Here is an 18,764-nt window from a genome sequence, read left to right as displayed (position 1 = left end):
TCTCCCACATTGCCTCATTCTTTAAGCCACAGTGAGAATGTCCACTTGTCACTCAATGAGAGCAAAGGGCTACTTTGAGCCCTCTTCACATACTCGTATTGTGCATCCGTGTATCAGGTCTGGTAAGGTCAGTTATTCTCCCTTGTCCTGTGGACGATAAACTCCTGGAGGAGCGGCAGCTTGCTCTATCTCAGCTTTATACGCCCAGACCCTGGCAGCAGTAAGCAGTCCATAAAGCACGTGGGGTGGTTTTGATCAGGCTGCATTAGAAACAAGACTCGTTGATGAAAAAACAGTAAACTTCTCCCTTTCTTTTCAGACTTGATTTAATCTCTTTAATCAGCTTCACAAGGTCGTTTGATTAAAAATAAGATGCCTGGATTTAAACTGGACTTATGCAGTGTCTTTACAACCCACGCGGTAACCGTGCCAGAAGGCACGAGCTAAAAATGTGTAAGGCAGAATCCTGTCCCATCACACACCGTGCACGCATCTCCCGTGGCATCAGCCCCCTGGCCTTGGGGAGATAAACAGCGTAAGTTGTTATCTGGTGTTAATAATTCACTCCTTCTTCTGCAGCCATCCATCTTTATTCTCCATCCTGGCTGAGCTGTTTACCTTTCCGTAGATAAGGTGACCCAGTGGCTACTCAGTGCTGGTGATTATGTATAGGACACACAAAAAATTTTTTTTTCCAGATTGCACTATAATCTGAATCTTCTCTAATGAGGGAGTTTTTTCCCTCTCTCTCTCTCTCTCCCCTTGGCTTAAAGATGCACTTGTCAGTCCTAAGATATTGCACCTCTTTAATGAAGGGGTGCTGGGGTATAACGGGGTCAGAATGACTTCTAAAGCTATTTCCATCATTAACACCTTGGCCGATTTTCGTCATCCCCTGAGCCGTAGTTTGTACATCCGTAGATGAGGATGATGCTACCTGCCTCATCGTGATGCCCTGAAGACGAAATGAGATGCTGTATGTGTGAGCACATGATAAAACCAAACTACGAAATGTTGAGATGTTATATAAGGGCGAGCTGCTTGTAACTGTTAGTTGTTGGTGTAATTTTTAAAAATCATGTGGATTTTTAAAAATCTTCTTCTGCATTTCTGGAACATAGACTCATTGATACTCCTCTGTTGACAATATTTAGTAATCAATATGATCAGTGTTTTTGTTTTAGTTAGAAAATTCAAAAATAGGAAGAGAGAGTTTTTACTTTCCCTCTGCCTATGCAGCCCTTCTGCGGTTTCAGTTCTGGAATGAGAATTGGAGATGCTGGGGGAGGTTTCTCTGGAGATATAACGTGTTCAACCAGTTTGATAGAGCTGGTCTGGGCTTAAGTATATTACACTGGTTCTCGTTCCCAACTTCACCTACTAGGTTTTTTTTGTTTTTTTGTTTTGTTTTGTTTTTTTGCGGCACGCGGGCCTCTCACTGCTGCGGCCTCTCCCGTTGCGGAGCACAGGCTCCGGACGCGCAGGCTCAGCGGCCATGGCTCACGGGCCCAGCCGCTTCGCAGCATGTGGGATCTTCCTGGACCGGGGCACGAACCCGTGTCCCCTACATCGGCAGGCGGACTCTCAGCCACTGCGCCACCAGGGAAGCCCCCCCCCCCCCGCTAGTTTTACAGTAAAAGTTCTCCCAAAATATAAATCGATAGCAGAGACTCCTTTAGATGATGTATAACATCACTAAGTGTTCGTGATCCAGATAGAACTTTCGCTTGCTGGAAGTGATAGACACCTTTTGCTTTGAGCCTGTATTTTTCCCTCACTCTCAAACATTCACCAAGCACCTGCCCGGCAGTCATATCAGGGACTAACCAGGCCTATAGGACAAATAAGATATGTCAATTTAACTCTAAGGAAAAGGACTGAATTTTCCAGCCGACGCTAGAATTCCGCAGTTGACCATTCACAGATGAGAAGTACCAGAAACATGCTCCTTGAGATGGAGCAAAGGCCCGCGTTCACATCTTCGAATATTTAACTTGGTTTTTCTGTTGCTGAGCAACATTGGTATGACAAGCAAGCATGCACATCGCTTCCCCTTGGGTGGCGATTAAGAAAATCATCCTCTCTACTAGCTACACAGTAGACATGTGATGACTACAAAGTTGCCACCGGGCGTGCTTTTCAAGAATTGTGTGCAACTGTGTGATTTAGAATCAATACAGAACAATCTAAATAGTATATGAAAGGAATGGAGAACCGCCCCAACTGAGAGAGGACCATTTCTGGAAAACAGCTTTTTTTGTTTGTTGCTAACAATACTGATTGCACACTCCACAGTGTAGACTACTCTTGACTAGATGCTACCAAAGAAATGGACCCCACCGCTCCCAGAGAGAGCCTGGAGACTGTTTTGACAATCAGTGGAGATTGCTGAGAACAAACCATATCTCTCCTCTAAAGGAAGTTCTTACTCTCCTTTTTGTTTTCCCTAGGCTCAGCTGTCCAGTAGAACTTTCTGTGATAATTTCAGTGTTCTGTATCTTTGCTGTCCAGTAGGGTGGGTACTGGGTTATGTGCACCCACTGAGCATTTGGAATGTGGCCAGTGCAACTGAAGAACAAAATTTTATTTAATTCGAATTAATTTAAATGTAAACAGCCACATGTGGCTACTGTATGAACTGAGCAGCTATGGATCAGTTGGTGATACTCATAATAAGAATATCAGCTAATGACCGACCATTATATTATGAACCAAGCATTGTGTTAAACATATGGACTAATTTAATCCTAATAACAACCCTACGAGGTAGTTACTAATATTGTACCCATTTTGAAGATGAGAAGACTGATGCACAGAGAGTAAGCAGTGGGCTCACATCACAATGTAGAACAAGGCAAAGTAGGAGTTAGCATTTAGGCTGACTCTTCATAAGATCACGGTGAATTTTTAAGAGCAATGGTAACTGAAACAATGGTTATTCTGACACTTTTCCCTTCCTGATTGGGCAAGAAGGCTTGAGAAGCATCAACAAAAGTTTGAAAATAATCTCTCTGAGGACTTCCCGGCTAAACAAAATCAGAGTTGCCCTGCTGAGCAGCTTGAAATGATTGCCTAAGGATGTATCAACTCACTTTGCCCACAGAGGCTGTGACCTGTGACCCACTAAGTGCAGGAAAGAAAACTATTAACCCAGCTTCTTATCTGGTGTTGTCATGGAGATTCAGCCTTAACGGAAGATGGTGCTGTGTTTTCCACTCCAATAACAGAGCTTCAGTCAATTAGCTTCATCTTTATTTAGTTCGCAGTACCAGCCTGGAAGAGTCTCTTGAGAGAAGACCTTGAAATAGCTTCTTACTGTTCTAGCAGACAGCTAGAGATGACTTCCTGGGTGCATGGTAGATGCTGCTGGTCTGATAAACCTGAATAATTTTTTTTTTAATGAGTCTTTTTAATATTCTGGAAGACCCTCTGCTGTGTAGGTAATCACCATCGCATATCACCATTACACCAACGCCATATTGCATGTGTTGATTATCAGAAAGGATTAAAAAAGAAAAGTTCCCAAACCTGGATGTGCATCAGAATCCCTGAGGAAGAGTTTTAAATACAGGTGACATTTCGATGAGCACCAGGTTAGGGAAGAAAAGATTTAAATTAGATAGAAGTATAAACTAAAATGCATTTCAGATTTCATATTGGCAAATTTTCTGCCATAACTAGGCTATTTAAATTGGTCCTTGGTATTTTCTTAAATATCTGGGACTAACTGGTAGTAATAACAATGTAAACATCGCCACAATGGCGACTGTGTTGTTTATTTATGCCCAAAGTCAGGAAATAGGTGCTGTGCTATGAAATGAAGCTATACGTGTATTTGAATGTCATTTCCCAGGTAGCTCCTCTGATAGTGCAGTGAAATTTTGGCTTTAAGGCACCTTTGCTCCAAAAGTGATCAATACTAAATAGCTTGACAAGAGAGGAGATGGATTGATATTTCAATCTGAAAATCCGGCAGGTTTTTCCAGACAAAAATCAGGGGCACATGGATTACTTGACATTCTCGAACTTTATTGCATGGGGTACAGAAAGAGAATGGATACAAGAGATCACATGGAAGATCAGATTGGATTCTCCGAGTTCTTTCCTAGAGGAAAGACAGACAGAAAAATCCAGTTAATTTTAGGTGACAGAATAACGCTAATGGCTTACATTTGAACAGCTACTGTGCCAACTCTGTTCCTGGTGCTTTACTTCTATTTAGTCCTTATCACTGTCATTTGAAGTTATATGTTACAGATGAGGAAACTGAGGCACAGAGATGATCTTTTCCAAAGAGTCAGTATTTTGCCTGCTTGGCATGAATAGTAGCCCCCTCTATGCTGCTTCCCTTTTGTCATTTCTTTTGCTTTATACGGGAGTTAGGTAGGCGCCCCATTAATACTGCTGTCTCTGCTGCTTGATCCAAAAGACACTGAGAATCCAGCCCCGAGGGAGAAGCTGGCTTCCTCAGTAATAGATCATGGTACTCCGCAGTAGGGATCTCTCCCCCACTTGATGGCATTGATGTTTCCCCAGATAAAACCCCTCGATAGGTCCTAATAGGTCAAGATCTCAAGCCTCCTTTACTGTCCTTTCTCCTTATTTTGGAATATTGAGAGGACATTGTATAGTATGTGATAAGGACCACCTGGGCTAACATCATCCTAGACATTGGACAAAGTCTCTTCCGTTCATTAAGTTAATCGGCGGGCGGGATAGCAGAGCTTCCTCGGGATGCTCAAAAGGATGCAGGAGATACTTGCCTTTGGCCAGTCGCCTGACTGTATGCCAGTACAGATGCTCAGCTGTGGTTGGACTTTTCACCTGAGTGGAAATAACAGCTCAAGTCTCAGTCTGGACTGTGGCAAATCATGGGAAATTAAAATGCAAATGAAATTTGCAAACATGACAAAAAACGAGGGAAAAAGGAATTAAGTTCCTAGAATGAAAATCTAGCGTTTTTCATGCTAACCCCAGGAGGCCAGCTTAATCAGATTTTCAGCTAACATAGACGATAATGACCCTGGCATCCAGCTTCTGTGTAGAGCTTTGCAGTGGCAAAAGCCGAGAGAGAAGGAGCGGGTGATAAAGCTGGGGTGGGAAATGGCTTTGCACCTTTGTGTGCCAAGAAAGTGGCATTTTTTTCATGCTAGCAGACCCTTTCCAGAGTTGAATTTCCTTTGCTTAGGTTCCCATGCCCAACTCGATCACCTTATACAGAGGTAGAATCTGCTTAGAGTCATCAAAATATGATGACTTGTGGTTTTTCGTTCTGAACAGGCTGCACTCTGCCCAAGTATGTTATTCAGTGGATTTCAATGCATTCTCAAGAGTTAAACATTTCTAGCTCTAGAAAGCCATGTTCTCTGAGGTGGGAACAATAGTCTTTAATTTTTTCAGACCACCAAAAGAATCCAGTAGTAGGTAAAATGACATCAAATAGCCTTATCATTCACAGTACCATTAAGAAAAAAAGAGAGAGAGAGAGAGAGAGAGAGCGCACATCTTATTCCAAAATAGCCCTGAAAACAGATTATGATATCTGCCCCGAAGGGCCTCTCTCATCTTCAGGAAGTTGAAGACCTCTGCAATCAACTGATGAGAACAGTAAATGCTCATTAGATAGATTATGTAGACAGAAATATTTTGTCCTACTGCATGCAATTTTAGAAAAGTGTGTTAGAAAGGACTCTGGCCAGGAAACCCAAGTTCAGGCATCCACCCATTGGTGTGTGGGTCACTGGGAAGTTGCTTCACTGTTCTGAGCCTCAGTTTCCTTATCTGTTTAGTGGGGACAGTAAGACCTGTCTCAGTGGGTGGCTGAGCACTTTGTAAGTCTTTAGCAATAGGCGTAATACGGTACAATTATAACCATCATCATAATTGATATTATTGTTGTTATTAATGTTAAATTGCTGTGAAGCACCATGCTAGGTCCTTTGAAGACTGAGATGAATGACCTTGGCCCTTTGGGTCAGTGCTGTGTTTGATATAAGCTTGAGAAACACCAAACTTCAAAATATCAGTTCAGATCTGAGAGATCTTGTTAGTTGATTTTGTTGTGATGTCCCAGCCTTGAAAGGAAAAACCAAGTGTGTTTCACAAGCAAAGATTGAGGGACTCTATTCCCATCAGCTGTTATTCTGTCGCTCAAGACACACCCAGCATTATTATGTGTACTTAAAATGCACTTCAGCTTGCCAGTCGGCCTGGAGTACACCTGTCCAAGTTAATCACAGGGAGTGGTTCATATATCAGGAGGTATGAGCCTAGCTGTCCTAGAGCAGCCTTGCAGAGTGAATGATAGCCTTCTCTGTCAATTTCACCAAGCCCAAGACTATTAGTGACGCATCAGAGACCACAGTGACCCATCTCAAAAACAGAGCTTGTTGTACTTAGAGAAGAGGTTCCTGACTTCACAGGCAAACTAGATGTCCTTCCTTCCAACTCTGATGGTTCATAGTAGGTAAAAAAAAAAAAAAGTAACCATGAAAGAAGAGGAAAAAGGAAAGCCAATTACGATAAAACACAGAGATGATCAGGGACTAACAGTGCTACCGTATCTATGCACAGCCCTTTATAAAAGAAGGCTTTCACGTACATGACGCCATGCAATGTCCACGGTATCTCATCAAGGAAAGGTTCCTCCTGTTTTACACGAGAGGAAACTGAAGGTTAGATAGGACTTGACTTATTCAAGATCACAGAAGTCCATGAGGTGATAAAGCTTATGCTCTCCAGGGTATCAGAGCCAGGGTTAGGACCTTGGTCCAGTTTTTCTTATTCTTGGCCGGAGGGAAAAAACAGCATGCACACGGTCAGAAACGATACTTGGACCACAACTTACAGAATGTGAGATGGCTGACTGCTGCCATGTCGTCTAAGTGTTTGGGTCAGCTCAGCAAGAACAGGCATGGAGTCATTTTCTCAACCCTTTTTGAGCAAGCTGGGGTCTCCAGAGGTTACTCTGAAAGAAGGCAGAGATATAAGAGGAATTCAAAACTAATCTTAAACTTGAAAAGAAAAAAATAATGAGAATATTCATGTGGATTATAAAGAGAAATAATGATTACCTTTGATTCCTAGAGAAAGCTAATTTAAAATGCAGCCGAGCTCCACTGTACAGCCAAAAAGAAAAGAAAAGAAAAGTCTGCGGAGCTGAGACATGGCTTTAGTAGCAGAAACCGGTCACCATCTCTTGAGTCCTGAGAAGATGCTCATTCACAGTAGTTGGGAGGAAGAGAGATTGTAGAGATTAACTGACCTGGTTTAGGACACATGCTGTTTTCTTTTCAAATGCAAATGAAACTGGGGGCCTAAAACACAACATCTGTCCTTAATGCCAGTGTCTGAGAAAACGCACTTAATCAATGTAATGGTTTTTTCTGATTATTATGTTTCTGTTTTTACCAAATTAGAAGTGCTTAGGATTCATTTCCAAAGGTAACTGAAAACTGGTCTCTGCAGTCCATGAAAGGAAATAAATAGGCAAAAAACTTTGCTGGTTTCATCCATGGGGTTAGCTCCTCAAAAGAGATGTTATTTACACAAGTGCAGATGTAGCGCTGACCATCCGTTTTAAGAGTTATCCATAAAAGATGGTTTAGAAAACTGTGACATCAGGATCAAACATTGCCTCTTTTGTGACTTTAGAGATTTTATCTGGAAGACTGCACTTCCGCTTGCTGAGGCTGTAGACTTGATACTTTCTTATTATTAATAAATAATTACTCAGTAGATATTTACTGTTACCTGTGACGTCCTAGGTGAGGCTAGGAGCCTCTGGTACGTGAAGTATTACACTCCATTCATGCCACGGACATTTTCTGAGACCCATTTGCAGGCCCTGCGCTCACGGCACAGAGATAAAGGCAACTTGGTCCCTCCGTACACAGGCTCGTGTCATCCCCCGAAACCATCTGCCTCCAAATACAATTCTCCAGCCTCACAGAACTGCTTTCCAGTCCCGGGACAGACCACATTCGTCCGAATACAAAAGCTTCCTTGCGCTTACTTGTTTCCTGCCTCCGGTCTTTTCTTTACCACTGCCTGGAGTCCTTCATCTTTTCAGAGCAGCTCAAACAAAACCCCCTGGGCGATGCTCTCCACATGGAACTCACTGCTACTACCTCTCCTAAGAGCCCCTGTCCCTCTGAATTAAAATTGCTTACCTGTGAGTCCTCCATTAGATCTGGGGTCCCCTGAGGGTACTGTCCACTTCTGTCCCCCTACTCCTAGGCAGTTCAGGGCTGACCCAGGGGAGCGGTGCTTGACAAACGTTTCTTTGATGGACCCCACTTAAAATACTCTTGTGTTTCATAGATCCTGGCCAGATGGTGCAGTGCCAGGCTTAAATGTAAAAGCTGACATAGTTTTCAGGACTCTGGAGAATGATGTGTTTGTTCCTTTGATGCTAAGAACCAGTAGACATCCCAGCCATGTGAACTTTCATCCCATTCTTTAAGTCGAACCAAAGTTGCAGAACAGAGAGGGCAAATATTAATTGGGTTTTGAGGATGCTGAGGTCCAACCGTGATGAGAGACATGTTGGTGCTTCACAGAGCTCTCAGGCAGAAAGACATATGCCTGCAAGATTTATAGCTGCATTTATTTCTGAGGTGATTCTCCGTCAAGGTCAGGGAACATATATTCTTTGCTAAGCTGTACTTACACAGTGTTTTAAAATGGAATTTAAACTGAGGGAGTCTCCAGTTAACTCAGGGTTATTGCCTTGAACGTCGAGGAAGAGGGGGAGTCGCAACACATTACCAAAACTTAGATTGCATAGTTCCGAAAAGATTAAACATGTGCGATAACCCTGTTATAGAAATTATAAGAAACAAGAGATGATTATTTTTTTTTTGACAACACCATGTAATATGTTAGTGAAATGTCCATAATATCGTAACGAATCTACTTGCTTAGAACAATATACGTGGACAAAATAAGACTCCGGACTGCCCATGTTTGCAAGGCTGAATTCAACTCGGAGTTCTCCAATCTGAAAAACCATCCTGTGGTCTGAAAATTTACCTCCTAACGTAACCTGTTTCCTGATCTGGCGATGATGCCAGACTAGTTGAGGTTTCTGTGTGTGGTGAATTTTTGTTCGTTTGTTTTTTGCTTAATTGCAGTTTAAAATAAATATCATTAGATTGATAACACTGCAGGATTTCAAAATTTAGAACTATTCAGACAAAAGATGCAGGCAGTGCTGAGTCAGTTAATGTCTGACGTCCTGTGTCTGTCAAAGGAGAGGGCATTATATGGAATGCGTTTTCGAACCAGGTCAAATTCTGTTCTGTCTGAATTTGAACCTGCTTCCTCTAAACACCCCAAATCAGATGTTTGATTTGCTCACTCTTGTCTGCCATTGTTGGGGCATGGTGGCCTTTTTTTTTTACTAGCACAGCAGTACAAAAATTCACTCTGGAATTTATAGATTTTTCTTTACTGTTTCATGGCCCTGAAAACAACCACACAGAAATGGATTTGAATGAACAACATGAAATGTCTTCTGTCACTGTTCGCCCAAGCTTTCCAGTCTCACTGTAACCTGAACATGGTGATACACTCCCCTCTTTGAATACCTGTGACTTTGACAAACTTCCGGTCCCAGTTATTTTTAAGTAGCTATATAAGATGTTTATCATTAATTTATGAAGCCACTTTTAAATTGACAGAAAAGGAGAGCACCGAATCAAACTCTTTGAAACAAGACAATCCTAGCAAAAAGTTTATTTCTAAGCAGCACATCCTAAAAGTACTTTTTAACCGGAAGGTTGACTTAAAACATTTTCATCTTGCACTCTTTAAACCAAAAGGCACCAGCTGAGAATGGAGCTAGGGAGAATTTTTTAATGGATTGAGATTAAATCTATCATTTTTACCCAAGGAAACTTCCTTCTCATTTATTCTCAGGCAGTTTCATGTAAAAGGACTATTAAAGTGATGAGCTGCAGTGTTTTGACAAGCACTTGTCCTGCAAAAACTTGAAATCTCACTGGAATACAGTTATATATTCACTGGGACAAAAGAATGCCCTATTTAAAAACTAGGACAGATCGCGTTGATATGGAAAAAGGAAATAGCTATGTGAACAATACATCTGAAATTAAAGACTGAGTTGCTGGCATCCATGTAAAATCAACGGGAAATGTAATTACTCTTTGGAAGTACTCCTGTCCTGTCTTACAGTTCTTAAATGGATTAAAAAGAAAAAAAAGAGATATTATTTGTACTCAGAATACCATTATAAAAACAAAGATGGAAAGAAACATAGAAATGATCTGGTAAAAAGTTCCATGTTAGGAAAGAGGAAGACTAGCCCACATTATGAAGCGATATTTCTCCCCTCCCATGATAGGACCTCTCTGCTATCTTTCATGGAATCTCTCTAGAGAGAAGTCTCGCTATTGATTTTATAAGTATGGTAGGAGGTTTAGAGGAAAACAAAAGGGGGCCTTTTCTTCAAAGCCACCCCATGATTTTAATAACTCTACTCCATGTTTTCTACTGTTTGTTTTCCCACAGTTTGAAATGCACTGACTCCAGCTGGACAAGGACGTTTGCCAAAGCAAGTGTTATTTTTCACTATACTGTCATATCACTTAGGCTGAAACAGGGAGGTGCTACTGTTACTACTACTGCTGCTATTATTATTTCATAGCATATATCCTTTAGTTGAGAGCTCAAAGTGATATATAAGCATCAATGGTGAGTCAGTAGCAACTCTTATGGCAGCCCGCTCCCATTCCCCCGTTCACACGTCACACGAGTCACCATTTCTTCTAAGGTGTTAGTTTGAATACCCTTGATATTTATTGGTAATTCTTGGGTTTGACTAATGTTGAAATTTATCTTTAGACTCTTCAGGTCTTTCACTGAACCTTTCCCCGCTTTCTCAAATCAGTGAAGTTGGTCCACTGTTTCTCTAAGGCAGAATTATGGGTCCCAAATCATCTTCAACACGATATCAAGCCCAGCCAGCAAACCTTTAGTATTTCTTTGCCACAAAGAAGGAACCATGACCATTTTGGGTTTAAGATGGTAGGGTCATTCATTGCTTTTTGAATGAATATATTTCTGGGGATGTATTTAATTTAAAAATAAACCAGAACAGACATATTTACTAAGCTTATGAAACACCCTCCTTCTCTCCCTTCAAGCTTTCCACATTGCCTTCTCAAATCATAGTCTGAACACATGCATTTAAAAATAATCTCTCACCATTGAGAGTTTTAAAGTAGGCTGACCAGCACCACTTTTGCCATTATTGGCTACTTGTTCAGGAAAGACAAATGTGCACGTGCCCAGTCCAGTCACATGTTCTCCAGAGAATAAACCAGGTCCGTGACCCACAACAGCCCTTTACACTATGCTCAGCAAATATCTTCAAAAACGCGTTTCTTCATATACATGGACTTCTAGTAATCATGCACAGTTTTCATGGAAACATTTCTAATTCTCAGTGGAGACAAGAACACACAAATAAATAAAAAGTAGATTGTTTCTTACCTTTTGGAAAGCAGGCAAAAGCTATACTGTTGGTGGGATAGTGTACCAAGTAACAGACTTTTGTACACTCTTTCTTACTGGTGGTATACAGTCTACAGGAAAAGTAAATATATAGGTATGTATAAAATAAAAGTGCACACAACATTCCTTTTTATTCTTTTTTCTTTCCTTTTGGAGAAGAGGCTGCGATAGAGACCATAGACATTATGCCCACTCTTTCACTGGGTTCAGTAGCCTTTGGAAGACCAGTTGACCACAATTCAGGTACCTCTGAACATGGGAGTACGGGTGCCTCTTGGTTTAAGGCAGTTGGGTTTTACTTGTTTGAACTGGAGCAGGTGAGGGAACCAGCCCCCAAAAAATGTATCTATCTGCTCAGAGCATTTTTTTCTTCCTGTTGCCATCCTATTTTTTCTCAGCCTAGTCCATTCATGCTGACCTGCATGATGAGTCCAGAAAGATGAAACAAGTAACATAATAATGTAGAGAATGTCAGGGATCCAAACAAATGAAGAAGCAAAACAAAACAAAACGAAAACCAAAAAACCATAGCAAAGTGACACAGCATAGGAGCGTGTTCCAGCATTTTCTAGGCATTGTTACTTGTGTAGGGTTTGGTGCCCTCGTCCATTTTCTAGCAGTTGGGGGGTTTAATTGAACAGCACAAGTTTTTATTTATATATTTTCTTTACAATATATGCAAACTGGTAATTAAAAAACAGCACCAGAATACAAACATATAGTTAAAAAATCTTATTTTTGATTATTTTAGGTATAAATGGTCATTCTTTTAAAACGTGCTTCATAGCAATATGCACATTGTCTTAAGCTAGTCTTTTGCACAGTGTGTGTCCAGCCTCTCTCTCAGGGTCAGTTTATCAGTCATATGGCCCCATATCCAAAAAGGCGGTGAATCCCACGCTGTCCACCCGCCTGCCATCTCTAATTGCTAGGCAGTTCCAGAGTAAATTATCTGTAACCGGTCAGGGTACTTGAGAAGTTTCTCTGCACTGCCTGGGGGCATTGGCTCCAAAAGTGGATGGTAGTTTAGAACCTGGTAGCTTAGGGCTGCTCATCCTCCGTGCACTGCAATCCTTTACAGGTCAGGAAAGCATCTGACCAGAGAATAGTTCACAGAGCATCTTCTGGTTGTGACTAGTCCAGGTGAGGAAGGGAACGGTCCTTACCCACCATCCCAATAAAGCTGTGCTGCCTCGGTTAATACTATTCATCCAACGGGAAAAAGGTCTCGGTGGCCACGGATAAGCCAAGAACCACGTCCTCCTGTTGATCTGGCATCTTCAAGTTTGCCTCGAACATACATCTGCCAAGTCAACAATAGAAAGTTGGGGGAAACATGCCACATTCAGGACACAGCTGCGAGAACCAGAGCTCGAGGTGCCTTTCTTCTTAGAGAAGGCATCATGGTGGCCAGATCTAAAGCTATCCACATTAGGTCAGGCACTTGTGATCCTCTAGCAGCAGAAATGTTGTTTTTATACATAAAAATACAGTAAGTAGTTGAGCTGCATGCTTAGGCCCCTGCTGTTTTTCAGTCTGAGTGTAGAAACCAACAAGCATTGGCCCAACTCTGACTGTCCAATATGGTGGCAGTTCACAGATACATTAAAAATTTTGAGCAGATTTACTTTTTTGTTGAATCCACGCAGAAAGAAGTTTTTCTTTCAGACAATGGAATTTGAAGTGAAGAGGCAACCTAAGAGGAACACTGAACTTCTTGGGGAAAAATCAAGCAGTGCAGGGGCAGTTTTAATTTCTGCCCGTATTAAGCCAACAAGCAAATTCATCTTTACGTGGACATGTAGTTGCTGTGTGCCATTGGATGAGCAGAAGCGAGCATGCACCAGATAGCAAACTGCAGTGATGGAGCAGAGCTGTGAGAAATGAAAACACTGAAGACTGAAATACATTGAGACTAAACGTGTAGAGAAACAATAAGGCACATTTCTGTTCCATGATTAACTTCGTAGCTCATTCTGTAAATTCAACATTCTCCCAGGTACACTCCCTCAGAGAATAGCAGACAGAATTTCCCCTTTGGAAAGACATATTCCTTTCTTAAGTACGTGGTCTGTGCTTTTATTTGTTTCTTTTTAACCAGACAGTTTAATTTCAGCCAATAATTTGTCTCTGTTACCAAAGTGCAGAAATTTGACATACTTTGAGCTATATTTGGTATTAAATAGAATAGAAAAATAATGTTCTCTCTCATCAGAACAGTCATGTCTATTTTCATTAATTGAATTTTCACTACTGTCCTTTTTATACATTCACTTTTGCATTACCAAGGACTGGTTTTCCAGATATAACTGCTATCTATGATATCACTATTTCCATATTAGTGGCTCCTTAGGGATCGTTTAAAATAGCTATAGGTTTGCATTTTTGTCTCACCTCAGATATTTCATTCCATTCAGTTGACTTTGTCCCAGATCAGCATCATTGCTAAAACCTTGGGAGGTATTTCAAATATGGGCTGAGACTGAGCGTCCCAGAGTGAAATCCTTGCTCTTAAGGTCTCTGGCTGTGCTCTCCAATGGAATAGTCACAGCCATGGATGGCTATTCATATTTATTTAAAATGAACTAAAAGTTTCAAGTGTATTTCATCAGTTAAGTAGCCATGGTTCAAGTTCTGAATTGCCACAGGTGACTAGCGGTTTCTATACTGGACAGCACAAACAGAGAACATTTCCATTCATTGCAGAAAATTCTACTGGACAGATTTTGTGCAGAGAAGGTCTTTTGATTCCTCTCAGGGACCTTTGGGAGCTGGGTCGTCAGAAACCCCAATGTTTGGAGGTACATGAATCTCCTCCTATAATTCAGCAAATATCTGGGCAAATTATTGACGATTAGTTTTAGGGAGTGTCTACACAAAACCAAAATAACTAAAATAATTTTTTAAAATCTTTTGGATTGGCTCTAAGACAAAGGCTCTTTTTGGTTTCATTTTTTTCCCCCGAACTATTTATTCTTTGTTCTGTGTAGACACCAACACATCAACAGTGACAAAACCCAACAAAACTTTTTCAAGAGAAAGGCAGCAAATGAATTCCAAATGGAATAATTGTCGTGACTGACACAGGTCATAAGGTACTTGGATTTTTGAGTTAGTAAGATGAGGCCTCTACCTGGGCAGCCTTCTTTGAGCTCAGGTTACTCCTGCCTTTGCAGACAACACAGCAAGCAGGAATGCATTTCACAGCACATTTAACCAAAGAGTCCACCGCCACACATCATTAGATTCTGTATATGCAAGCTGTATTACCAAATGAAGAAGCCAAAGAGTAATTTCTGCATTAGAATTACGACATGTCACCGGTGTTCTCAGAAACAGAGCAGCAAAGAGCAACAAGCATGGCTTTGGGAGTCAGACCTGGGTTTCGGACCAAGCTCTGCTGCTAACTAGTGTGGGACTTCGGTAATATCCCTTGATCTCCCTGCGCCTAGGATTCTTCAGTAAAAGGAGAATAATGATCACCAGTCTACAGAGTTACCATGAGGAGTAAGAGATCTTCCACCCAAAGCATCCTGTTTACTGCCTATTTCAAAGGGTAGCTGATGGGTTTTTGTTATTATTAGTGTCGGTGTTAGTATTAGCATTTTAACAGCCACGATCATACCCCACATAGCCTCCACAAGGACAGAACCTCATCATTAAAGGTTAACAACAGTCAAAATGTTGTTTAAAAAGCTAGTTATTTCTAAGTAGCATAGTGTTAGATTAATTGTCCAACTTCAAAACTCCTAATTTGGTCATTAATTTTCAATACATGTAGACTTTTGACCATATTTTCTGCTTATTGATTTTGGACGTGTGTGTGTGTGTGTGTGTGTGTGTGTGTGTGTATGCAGATATAAATGTAAAACTGCTGTTGGAACATCTTCAGGGTGAGGGTTTTATGAAAAATCTGGCAAGGGGTCTTAGAATAAAATGCTACAAAAGTATAACTGTGCAGGTACATTTATCAATACAGGATACATATAAATAGATGCATAAATATGTTCATGGAAATATTTTTATTGGCCACTTCCATCTGCCTTGTGCTGTTTGGTATGCCTTTAACGTCACCATCACGTCTGTGTAACCAGTCACACTGAAATGTGGGCTTTTTCACCTTTACAGAAATGGAAGAACATTAACATGTAATTGACATACTGTTTTAGATGTATGAGATTTGATGCCGCACTTGTGACATAGATATTATCATCTCCATTTTATCCATGAGAATGCTGACCTTCAGAAAACCTCAGTAGTTCTCAAAGCCACACCGCTGGTAAGTGGAGTGCCTTGGATTTGAACCCAGGTCTGTCTCAACCCAAAGCCTCTTCCTACACCACATTGAATATCACAGCAATTCTCTATCTATTCCCTTTCCTTGGAATTGACCATTTTTTTCTGAAGACACAAGAACAGAGCCTGACCATCCATTGTTTCTCCCTCCTCTCACCTGTCCCAGGATCTCTCCTATTAAAACGTCAAGGTGAAGCCCATGATGTTGTTAATGGGCCTTTGTTTCCTTGTCCACAGACTCTCAAGCTTTCACCGTAGTCATTCAGCCAACTATTTAGAAATGGATTGGGCCAAGATCATGGGAACTTTGTACAATAGTTGTCAGGGTTAAACTCAGTTGTCTCCTGGTTTTTAAAGATCTCAGTTGTAGAGCATAAAGAATTACGTCAGAGTATTTAGAATAAGAACTACTTTCTGCTTGGCAGTAAACCTTTGGCTACAACAAAATCAGCTCATAACTGAACAGTAAGTCTTGAATGACTTAATGGCCAACCTGAAACCTCCTCTAGTTTAAAACAGGAAGTATCGTGAACACGCTAAACTGCCTCATTCTATATGGAACTAGTCAAAATGTCCTGGAAAACAAATCCTAGGAGTGATATGTTTAATCTGAAATGCACTCTTACCACCATAGTATTAGTAAAATTAGCAAGTGGGGATTTTAAGAATTTAACTCTGGTTAAATGGTCTTTCTTTCCTTTCCTTTTCTTTTTTTCTTTTTTAACAAACTAGTGTCTGTATGTCCGTCATCTTTGTGGTCGTTCGCAGGGATGAATAAAGGCTACCCAGGCATTGCAGACAGGCCATGTAGGTATCAAATCTCGCATTTCATCCTTAATCCCACCTCTAATATTTGTCTTTCATGGGATGAAACTCCTGTGGAATTGTCTGGTGGTGTTTTCCCCACGTGGGCATGCCATTAGCGTGGTAGTGTCTGGGCCTGTATACTTGCATGAATGTTTACCGGCTTTATTCAATATGCGATGTGTTTTTTGTTTCTACAAGGCTTGGTTAGTAAAGAATCATAACTTTCTCCCCATTCACGTTCCAGTGCAAGGAAGTTATGCTTCCAAAATTCTTAAATATTCCAATTTCTTTCCTACTGCTGCGGTTCAATGGGATGTCGAAGGTTCCCTAGCGGGAAGCTGATCCCCTAAGAGGAAGGGAACAAGGAAGGTGGCTCATCAGCTGTGCTTATGTCAGTTGGAGGGTTTGGGACCAAAGGATAAGAAGCCAGGGAAGGGGGAGATTTCACACTTCTGAAGCAGAGCCTCTGAAAGCTGCTTTCCAACAGGGAGCAAAAAGAAAAGGGTGGCAAGAATGAGCACACTCTTAAGAGCAGACGTGAGCATTTGCCAAGGCAACCCAGCCCGTAAGACAAGAACGGTCACAGTCTTTCTCCAAAGAAAGGCAAGCACACGCCACGTTTGCCAGAGCTTCCTGACGCAGGCTGGGGAGATGGCAGGAAAGGAGAGATACTTACTGTTTGGGTCTACGTTCTCACAGAGTTCTGTCTTGGCCTCACCGTTGGGTCTGTCACTGGGCTTGTGTGACAGCCGCGATGACATGGTGGCTGCTGTGACTACGGCCTTGAAGCTTCGCTTGCGTTTCTGGACATTGAGTTCAGGGTGGAAAATGATGATGTACACTTTCGGCATGTATAGCATCCCCAGCGCCACTGATGCACTTAGGTTCATGGAGATGGTAAGCGTGGTAGTTTGTATGTAGAGCTAGGAGACACAACACACAAGACACTATTACAAATAAAATGACCGCAGAGGGAGGCTAAGCACTTAACAACGATGTCGAGCATGGCTGTGTCTGGGAGAGAAAGCATAACAATCCCCGGGGAGACAGAATGGCTCTGCACATTTCTTGGAGAGTTTATACACACATACATACATACATACGTATATATATATATATATATTTTTTTTTCCCATTGATTGAAAATCATTGGGGGAATCCATGTGCAGGCCTGTCCTGGAGAAGTATCCTTCATTCAAGTTCAGGGTCAACCTTGAATCAGACTTGAAGTCCCTTTACTCAGAATGGCAGCTGGATAGGAAACCATGAAGATCACATTTGCAACCTTGAGTAAGGGGTAGTTGTTTCTTTACCCCTCATACATTCACAAAACAATTAACATTACATGATCTCTTGCTACATAGATAACTCTGGGACCTTATTTGAAAGGTCATTATGTCAATATTTGTATCTTTCTGCATGTTTTTAAGAAAGGGTTCACCTTCACCGTACCTACATAGTAGTGAGTTGAGTTTCCCTGGAAGGTAAGCCCTTCTCACTTCATGCTGATTTACAAAACACCAATGGCAAGGGCCAAGATGTAGTGATGTCGGCTTGTCCGGTCTCCACACATTGACAGTTGCTAAAAGGCTACAAAGCCTCATTCTGACATGCGTTACGGGTAGTTCGGACGGTACCCCCATAGCTGTCCTTGTGTCCTTTCGCTTCCTTGAGAAATCAGTAGAGCAACCCATTCACTTACTGTTCAGTGCGTTAAATCATTATCTTGCCTAAATTGGAAAAGATGAAGGTTGAAGGGGGTGGGGAATGGTAAGATCAGTAGCTACAGACAACTTGCCTTGGTCCAGTTGCATTTATGACGTGCCCTGTCATGATCCCTAGCCCGTCATTCATTTAGACATGTTTGTGCTTTGCATGACTCCTAAAGCCTAGATTCAATGTGAGGTGATGGATGGGTTCATTAACTTGTTTGTGGGGTCATCATTTCACAATTGTACACGTTGTCTACATTGTACACCTTAGAAAATAATGTTGTATAACCTAAATATAGGCAATTTGTAGTCATCAATCATACCTGAATAAAGCTGAAAGTAAATGAATAAACAAACAGGTAGATAGGTGAATGAATAAATAAATTTCAAGTACATTAAAAAAAAAAGAAA

At 41.3% G+C, this 18,764-nt stretch overlaps 1 protein-coding gene and 1 long non-coding RNA gene across 9 annotated transcripts in view; one reads left to right on the top strand and one right to left on the bottom strand.

Moving 5' to 3' along the window:
* The window catches only part of GRM7 (glutamate metabotropic receptor 7), an 863,743-nt gene that overhangs the window by 34,987 nt on the left and 809,992 nt on the right, over positions 1-18,764 (bottom strand). Inside the window, exons 9-14 of one of the 8 annotated variants that reach the window (XR_010947144.1) lie at positions 17,318-17,564; positions 11,518-11,609; positions 8,172-8,818; positions 7,074-7,205; positions 6,848-6,967; positions 4,027-4,824 (exon numbers count right to left, since the gene is read on the bottom strand). The exons of 1 other annotated variant lie outside the window; for it this stretch is intronic. Coding sequence is in view for 3 of the 7 variants with exons in the window: in XM_067755282.1 (XP_067611383.1) it covers positions 11,539-11,609; positions 17,318-17,564 (318 nt within the window). In the remaining 4 variants the exon portion in view is untranslated. Of the gene's footprint in view, positions 1-4,026; positions 4,825-6,847; positions 6,968-7,073; positions 8,819-11,517; positions 11,610-11,642; positions 12,842-17,317; positions 17,565-18,764 lie in introns of those variants that run through there. 6 more of the 8 variants (XR_010947146.1, XR_010947143.1, XR_010947145.1 and 3 more) reach the window with 6 other exon arrangements.
* LOC137232696 (uncharacterized) overlaps positions 1-18,764 on the top strand; it is a 688,080-nt gene that overhangs the window by 611,958 nt on the left and 57,358 nt on the right. The window lies entirely within an intron of this gene.

Source organism: Pseudorca crassidens, chromosome 10 (assembly GCF_039906515.1).
Source record: "Pseudorca crassidens isolate mPseCra1 chromosome 10, mPseCra1.hap1, whole genome shotgun sequence".
In the NCBI taxonomy this organism is placed as follows: Eukaryota; Metazoa; Chordata; class Mammalia; order Artiodactyla; family Delphinidae; genus Pseudorca; species Pseudorca crassidens.
Note: the sequence above shows the minus strand (reverse complement) of the source record. Positions and strands in the feature narration are given on the sequence as shown.